A 9,082-nucleotide genomic window follows, 5' to 3' on the forward strand; every position below is an offset into this window, starting at 1 on the left:
GTTTAGGGGCCGCCAGCTCGCTCGGGCCCTTCGGGGCATAGAAAATGAGGCACTTTATTCCCCCTTTAACTCGAGGGGAGTACCAATAATTCATGTATGTTATAATTCTTCATTGCCCCTAGGTAGTCTGGGAAAACTGGAAGAAAAGAAAATGCCAGAAAGTTATGGTAAAACTTAAGATGCGGCCAAAGTCGCTTTCTTTGCCCCTGCTGCGAGTGTTTGAATAAGAAGAATGCTCCTGGACTGTAACAAGCAAAAAGAATGAAGAAGACAAAAGATTTCCAGAAAAAGGTTTAGCTAGAAGACAAGGCAAGTGAAACTGAAAGGAGAAAAAAAGCACTTACAATGGAACAATAAGTGTACTAATCGCTTTGATATATTATACAAGCCCAAAGACCCAAAACATTGTGTAATTATTTATAAATGACTTCTCCACTCCTGTGTATAATGCAGAGGAAAGAATAAAACTGCAGGCTACTCTCTAAACTATTTCTAAATAGACCTGGTTCAAAAGAAGGCAGAAGTGTTTGAAATAAAATAATTAATGGTGGATTTTATGGTTGTCTCATTAAAACATTTTAATTACTACAAACAAAATGCATTTGTGTTCAAACCCAACATGAATTTATGTAGTTGAGCGTTAAGGTAGAGAAAAGCAAAAGGAAAACATTTCAGCTATTTCTCCTCTCTCTATTTATTTCTGAATTCTATCCATAATCCATTAGTTAAATTCCATTAGGATAAATTTCACTGCCACTTCTGTTTTACACACAAAAGAAAACACTTTCACACAGTTTTCCCACACTTGACCCACGGGGGTGGGGGTGGGGGGGTTAATCTCAACTGAAGACGTTCTTAAGACTTCAGAAACGTGAAAGCAGACAAAAATGAAACTGCTCAGCAAAATTAACTCTGGCTTTGGCAATATACTGTGGCAGGTGCAGCCTGGATTTGAGGAGCTAAATCTAGTGACAGCAACAGCAGGGGCTATGTTTTGTTTTTTGTTTTGTTTTGTTTTTTAATCTAAGCCCGGAAGATTTAACTTCAAGAAATCTACAAAAGCAAAACTCAGAGTCTCTGAAGAAGATTCTGGATAGATTCTAGCCTCAAGCAGCTGATGTGAAAATGATTTCAGGCTTCATTGCTGGGAGTGGGGGTGGGGGGTTAGTACCTCTGCCTTGTTCCCTCTTCATTTCAGGGCCTGCACCCTCATGGGCCCTCTCTGCACAACTGTGCACACATACACCCCTTCTCCTCCCCCACTCTACTTTGGGCACAAAAAGGACATTGTTTCACTCAAGACTGGCCCAAACTGCAAATGCACTGCAGACCTTGGCCAGCCCAAGCATATACTGTCCCTCTACCAAGCTTTGAGAACTCCAATCAAATTTGAAAAATTCTTGTAGAAGGAATTGATGTGGCTATAGAATTGCCCAGTATGTTTTTAGGAGGCATTTCTTATGCAGCACTAGAATAAAGTAGATTTGCACCAGAACTTCCCCAGATTCATCCCACATGTAGGCATACTATACAAACCCAAACACATCGGTACCCAATGCCGCCAAATATGCAAGCAGACATCTCTGAGGTGGGAAATGCATACAGCCGGCACTGTATTTAGCAGGGCAGGGGCCGAGGGGGCCTCCATGGATTTCTGGAAACCATGGATAATTTGCCATTTTCCTTGCTCTGTCACTGAAAGACCCCTCTGTTTCCCCCCTCCTGCCTCATACCCTCTCCCTTTTACCCCCCCCCTTACACAACTGTCATGGGTCATCAGTAAAGAAAATAGGGAATTGTTTCTCCTTTCCATTCCCCCAACCCCACCCTGCTTCTCTTAGATGGAAACGCATATCTGCGGGTGTATTTTAAAAACTCAAAGGAATTGCGTGCCTCTGGGTCCCACATCATCCTTCATCCCTTCCTCTTGAGTAACTGCACCTTTTTTCCCTTTTTTCTAAAAAGATTACAACATTTTCTTTCCAAAATTCCACCCACAAAACCAATGCCATCCCCCACTCCCCAGGTAGCTCCAGAAAGAAAATGATGGAAGTTGAGCAGTCTAATTTGGAAAGGATGGCCCTCTCCGCAGCTTTACTTTGTGCAGCTGCCTCTGTAGACACTGGCATTGCCCAGCAGCCTTATAAACTCAGTGTGGTGCACTTCCCTGTGCCCAATACCCAGATGGATGAGTGGCTGAGTAAGGTGCCTGTACTATTCACCTCTCCAATCATAAATTGCATCTGACAGCTCGTGTGTAGTGCAAACAAAGCACTTTTCCTATAACCCCATGAAATTCATATCTACATATAGGTGCTGTAGCACTCTTGAAATTAATATCCTATCTAACCAACTGATATGGATGGGGAATGATAAATCTCAGCTAAAATAATTTGGGGAGGAAGTATAAAATGTGATGGTGTCCTCCCCCTTCCCCAATACATTCAGATTATCATCCCAGCACTTGTAATTATAGAACACTAATCTCTCGGCCTCATTCCCATTATAGCATCTCTAAAAGACAGTTTGCTCTACCTCAGGCTTACAGTGTTTCTAATAAATGAAAAGAAGGGTGGCAAGGAGACCATTTGGCCCAGACTTATGTCCATAAACAAGCTCAAAGGCTGTGGGTGCTAACTCCAAATGAAGTCACACCTGGGCACTGAGACACTGACAGGGCTAGAGGAAGAAAATGTGCAAACACAAATTTAAATCTGGATCCATCCTGAATCCCCATGCCTACAGGCACTATAATTCAATGTTCATTTTAAAATCCTGAAATTGTTTTGTGAACAGCACAGACTGTTTTGTATTTTCATGTGTTGATCACAATAATTTATTACATGTAAAGATTTATGATTTGCCAGTATTTTTTCCTCTTTTAGCCTTGCTTCATTAAAAAAAATAATGATAAAAATTAAAAATAAAAAAACAACAACACCCAAAATCCAAAAAAAACCTGAAAGCCTTGCTCAACCCTGAGAGCTTCTCCTTCCCATCTCTCCAGAAAGTTGGTTCCTTCATCAGTGTGTTAACATCAGAAAGGTCCTCTCAATAACAAACTGAAATCACTTCCCTGGCTAGTTCCATGATGGTCTTGAATCAGATCTCCAGAGCTGCCCAGAACAGTTCTGTACCTTCTGGGCCCTGCATCCCTTTCAAGGAGCTTCCCTTCACCTCAGCCCCCAGCTGTCAGACAGGTAGGCAAAGCCATAGGAGGAGCCCACCTTGGCATTATGTGTTGCCCCTCAGCTGTCACAAACATGCCCAATCTGCCTCAAGGGCTTAGGCAAGCACAGGATAAAAGGGTGGGTGGTAAAGCTAGATACTTATTCCAATATGAGGGGTAAACAGACACTCTAGGTATCAGCAAATAGTGACCACAGCATGTGATCCAGATTTCCAGATTCTAATTCTGAGCATCTGAGATGGAGCCCCTCAATCATCACTACCACCTCAGGTGACCACAGTGTGAGAAACTCTGGCTTAATCCAGTCTCCTAGAGACAACTGTCCCCCCCCCCACCCCTGCCCCCCCCCCCCAGCAGATTGGCAGCTGGATGGTTCACACATCAGGCAGCCAGAACACCTGGCGCAGCCCTCGCCACCTTGGCACCGCTGTGGCTGGATTTATTGCATGCACATTGCATCGTGTTGTGCTCTGGGAATGGGAGCTTCCACAGATGTGCTCTGACTAGGCACCAAGGGATCTGGGGTGGGAGAAACTTTCATCCTCCCCAGCAATGATCCATATCCTCTTGAAGGGCCAGCCTCTTTCTCTTGAGAAAACCCTGAGCCTCATAGAGAACAGGTCTGAGCCTAAGCTACCATCTCATTCTCATCCTCCCAGGGTTCAGCTCCATCCTCATTGGGTCCGTTATAGGAGGGGTCCCCAAACCTCAGATGCACTTATGAAAAGCACCAGGGGCAGGCACTAATGTTCAGGGAGGAGCCTCCACATACAATGCCCAAGAACCAGGAGCAGTCAGGACAAGGCTAAGATGCCACATGGTCGGGTCACTAAGGCAGAGGCAGAGGAGGAGACAAAGGCAGGCAAGAGCACAGTCACTGCTAGCTCCTAAGGTGCCTTTGTGCACGTGTGAAAAGCACAATTTTCTGGGCAGAGCAGTCCCACATCAGGGTGCATGGCTTGAAGGTCGTGGAGAAGCTAGATTTTAGCCACCACTTGCCCTCAATGTCCTTGTGCAGTAAACCACTGGAACAACTGTGACAGCCCTACTAAGAGAGAATAGCAGGAAAAGGAGACAGAAAGGAAGAAGAAAGGCCACCATGGCCATTCAAGGCCCATCACAATTGCCCCCTACCCTCCTCTCACTGGGTCCCCACAGAAGGCCCATCCAGACTGGCCAACAGATTGCTGCCATGGTTCATCCCCACTGCTCTTCTACCTAGATTATCTATTCACATCCCACTCATCCTTCAAGGCCTCCTCAAGTCCCTCTCTGCCAGGAAGCCTTTTCTGACCACCCCCTTCCCTTTGGGGGGGGGCGGTGCACAATGCTCCTAGATTTGTTCTCTTAGTGGGCCCTCAGCACTTCTCTCAGCCAGTGACCATGTCTCTCCTGCCCTAAGACTATATAGTATGTCTGACTCTCCAAAGACACCTGGTACAGGGCAGCATGCAGTAAGCACTCACTGTATATATACTGTGATGGAAAAACATGGAATGAGGGCTGAAAGGACTCCTGAGTCTGGCCCTAGTTTGACTACCAGTGATCTCTGGGGTAACCTGGAGAAAGGACCTCCCCATCTTCCACCTCAGTTTCGCATGTATGAGGTGCAGTGGATGGATGATCAATCTCCAAGAGTTCTGTTGGCAAAGAAGCCTAATCTTACAAGACTCAGAGTTCCTGGCCCCCATCAGCCAGGTTTTCACCCTTGTTACTTCAGTATCTAGCACAGTACTTGGTCCAGTGTGGCTCAGTGGTTGGAGCACCAGCCCATGCACTGAAGGGTCAAGGGTTCGATTCCTGCTCAAGGGCACGTACCTAGGTTGCAGCTTCAATCCCTGGCCCCAGTTGGCATACATGCAGTAAGCAACCAATCGATGTGTCTCTCTCACATCAATGTTTCTCTCTCTCTCTCTCTTTCTCTCTTCCTTCTCCTCCCTCCCTTCCACTCTCTCTAAAAGTCAATGAAAAAAATATCCCCAGGTGAGGATTAGCAAAAAATAATAAAACAAAAAAACAAAACAAAATAGTCAACACTATGGTATATGGATTGTCTCAGTCACTATGCTTTGGCAACCTAAGCATTTAACTTGATGTTTTATTTAGCAAACTACAGATACCAAACATGGACAACTCAAGTAAAAAAAAAAAAAAAAAAAAAGCCCTACTAGGAAAAGACCTACTATGGGGTTCCTCGCACAATCAATGGGAAAGCTGGAGAACCAGGTTTGGAAAACAGACTCTGTGTGTGTGTGTGTGTGTGTGTGTGTGTGTGTAGAACCACAGCTGAAGGCAGGCACGGGGAAGAGCTAAGTCAGGACTCCCAGGACTCCCACTGGCTCCTGGTCACCTCTTCTACTACTGGTCACTGCCTAACCCTAACCAGTTGCTGCCACTACACAAATGTACTCTGAGCTGCCACTAGCTCAGAGCCTAAGTTCCAAGTTGGGCATGTGACTGTCACATGCCTACACCCTAATTGCCATAAATGAGGACAGAGGTGCTCATATGTTCAAATTCCTCAATAGAAAGGCTCTTCAGGTGCAAGGCAGCCAAGAAATGACAAATGGCCACTCTGATGATCCTGTTCCCCTGACCAAACAGATTCTTTCCTCTAGGAATATGGGAAAGGACCTATAGTACATTGAATAGTGGCTCCCAAAAGATATGTCCACCTAGAATCTCAGAATGTGAACTTATTTGGAATAAGGGTCTTTGCAGCTAGAATTAAGGTAAGGATTTTGAGATGAAATCATTCTGGATTGGGGTGGGCCCTAAATCCATTCACAAGTGTCCTTATAAGAAACAGAAAAGACGACACAGAAACACAGAGGAGAAAGAGGCAGAGACTGAAGTGGTACAGTCACAAGCCAAGGAATGCTAAGTACTGCCGGGAGCCACCAGAAGCTAGGAGAGGCACAGAATGAATTCTCCCTCAGAACTTCCAAAAAGAGCCAACCCTGCTGAAGCTGAACCGTGAGAGAATAAATTTCTGTTGTTTTAAGACCCCTAGTTTGTGGTAATTTCTTATGGCAGTCTCAGGAAAATAATATGGAGATCCAAAGATGTCATCAAGTTGAAGCTGGTGGGAGTGGATTGGGGCCATGGGAAGCTGAAGCAGGGAGAGAAACAAAGGCAAGAAGCAGACTGAGGACACCTGGGCTACTGCAGGTTCACACAAATGCCGGTAGCCCTTGGGTTCCTTGAGATGCTCAGTAGCACCAAATAATTTCCCTTTTCTGCTTAAGCTGACTAAAGTTACTTTTTATGACTTCTAAAACACCTAAAGCCTCATATATGACCATATCCAAACCCCCCCCCCAGGTGGGAGTACATGTGGAATGCAGCAGGGGAAGGGAGGACTGCGTAGAGTCCATTGAGCCAGAAGACAAGCACTGGTCAGCCAGCCAAGGTGAGCTCTGCCTCCAGAGAGCACCCCTCCAGAAAGGGAACAGTGTCCTAGGCAGGGTCTTCTCTGAGGACAGCAGGCCAGGTAAAGTACTGAGGCTACCACCCAGATATCATGGGGAGGGGAGTAAAACTTTGCTAAAAGTTTTTGTTTCGACCGGACCCCAATAATCTAGTACTGTTCCTTAGTGACTGTTTTCCCCTAAATACAAAGTTGGGGGTATCTGGACCTCTACTACTCAGAGTGAGCATTGGTAACCAGAAAAAAGCGACTCCTGACATGCAGAATGAAAACCTGCTAGAATAGGAACCTTTACTTCACTAAGGGGAGAAGTGGGTGGTGTGAGAGGGGCGCTATTACCCTCTCTCTTGTGCCAGGAAATTCCTGTCCCCTAGATGGCTTCCACTGGAGGAGGCCTCAGAGGATGTAAGCAAAGAGATTGGAGGGCAAATGGGGGGGGAGGGGGAGGCTGCAAGGGCTCCCTGAGGGGTATTTGGGGAAGTAGTGGGTGGGAAGAATCAGCCAAGGTTCCACCAACTTGGGAATTCATCCGTTCCTTTAGTTTCTGAACAGTTCCCCCACCCCCGCCCCCAGATGAAGATGAGCAGAGCCATCCCCCCGTCTATTTGGATGGGGTTTTCCCGGGTTCCTAGGTTGCTGCATCTCACAACCATTCTTCTGGTGCTCCGTTACAAAAGCGCCTTGCCAAGTATCCCACGAAATCTCACGTCAGTCTCAATAGGATAGGCTTTGTGCACCATTTTACAGATGGGGAAAGTGAGGTTAAATCACCTGCCCAAAATCATGCAGCCTGAAAGAGGAAGCGAACCCTGGACCCCAGCTGGCTCCAGGCTTCCGCTACTAGCAGCGCCGCTCACACTGTCTTGCGCCCCGCCTCCGCGTCCCACCCCAGTGAGGGGCGCCCGGCCCGCCCCTGGAGAAGCGTGCCTCCGAGGCTAATCGCCAGCTGCCCCGCCTCCATTTGCACCGCTTGGAGACGCCCTGGAGAGCTAAGCTCAGAGACAGCTCCAGGGCCGCGCCGCCGCCGATTGGCCCGTGGTAATTACGGGCACGCTCCGGGAGGGGGGAGGGGCAGAACGGCCCCCCGCAAGCATAAATTATGCAAATACCCGGGCGCCGCACGGGGCTGACCTGCCGCCTAGCTCCATTCACCCGGGCTGCCTCGGGGGCGGAGGTGGCCAGGGAGGGGGGCGCCTATTGTTGTGCCGGGTACTTAAAGGATCCTGAGGCCGGTCGTGTGCCACACTCGGTACTCACACGAGCTGATCTGATTGCTGGTGAGATCACTCGGGAGACCGGCTGGAGCGTGGCCCCTGCAGGCGAGGCGAGGAGAAGAGGCCAAGTTTCCAGTGCGCCACTGCGCCCTTCCAGGCCTTCCTGCCCGTAGCGGGCGCAGAGTAAGCCCGGGCCGTTCCAAAAGTAAGTGCGCCCCAGCGGTCCTGTCCTCAGCCCCGGCTCCTGCCCTCTAAGCGCTCTCTTTATCTGTCCGTCGCTCCTGCCCCACGCAGAGATGCCAGCCCCTCTGGAGACCTGCCTTTCAGACCTCGACTGCGCCAGCAGCAGCAGTGACATGTCCGGCTTCCTCACCGACGAGGAGGACTGTGCCAGGTTCCAACCTTCAGCTTCCGCCTCGGGGCCACCTGTGCCGGCCCTCAGGGGCGCACCAGGGATTCCCGGGGTGTCCGATACTCCCCGGGCACAGGACAACGAGCAGGAGCGGCGGGGGCGCAGGGGCCGCGCACGAGTGCGCTCCGAGGCGCTGCTGCACTCGCTTCGCAGGAGCCGACGTGTCAAGGCCAACGACCGCGAGCGCAACCGCATGCACAACTTGAACGCGGCGCTAGACGCGCTGCGCAGCGTGCTGCCCTCCTTCCCCGACGACACTAAGCTCACCAAGATCGAGACGCTGCGCTTCGCCTACAACTACATCTGGGCTCTGGCCGAGACTCTGCGCCTGGCAGACCAGGGGCTGCCCGGGGGCGGTGCCCGGGAGCGCCTCCTGCCGCCGCAGTGCGCCCCCTGCCTGCCCGGGCCCCCGAGCCCCGCCAGCGACGCCGAGTCTTGGGGCTCCGGTGCTGCCACCTCCCCGTGCGCCGCTTCCTCCTCACCACTCTCTGACCCCAGTAGCCCTGCTACCTCCGAAGACTTCTCCTACAGTCTCGGCGACACCCTTTTCTCCTTCCCCGGCCTACCCAAAGACTTGCTTCATACAACGCCCTGTTTCATCCCTTACCATTAGGTCCTTTTTGGACACTATTACCTTCCCCCTCACCCAGGCAACAGGCAGTGGTAGAAGGAGCCCCAGCTGCGGCCTCGGCCTCCGGATCCCCAGTCTAGGCGGAGGGAGGAAGCGGGAGCTTTAAAGGGATGGGGGATACCTGAGCCGCTTGTTAGGTCGCTGCACCCTCGCCATGGCTGCGCCTTGGTCTGTTTCTCCAGCCCTCATCCCCAGGCCCTTCCTG

The 9,082-nt window shown here is 49.8% G+C and overlaps 1 protein-coding gene across 1 annotated transcript; it reads left to right on the forward strand.

Annotated features, from left to right (window-relative positions):
• Positions 1–8,130: 8,130 nt before the first annotated feature.
• NEUROG1 (neurogenin 1) lies at positions 8,131–8,859 on the forward strand (the record flags this gene model as incomplete). Its single annotated transcript, XM_081134779.1, has 1 exon — positions 8,131–8,859. The coding sequence occupies one exon, from the start codon at positions 8,131–8,133 to the stop codon at positions 8,857–8,859; it is 729 nt and encodes a 242-aa protein (XP_080990905.1).
• Positions 8,860–9,082: the final 223 nt, after the last annotated feature.

Source organism: Miniopterus schreibersii, assembly GCF_964146895.1.
Source record: "Miniopterus schreibersii genome assembly, chromosome: 4".
In the NCBI taxonomy this organism is placed as follows: domain Eukaryota; kingdom Metazoa; phylum Chordata; class Mammalia; order Chiroptera; family Miniopteridae; genus Miniopterus; species Miniopterus schreibersii.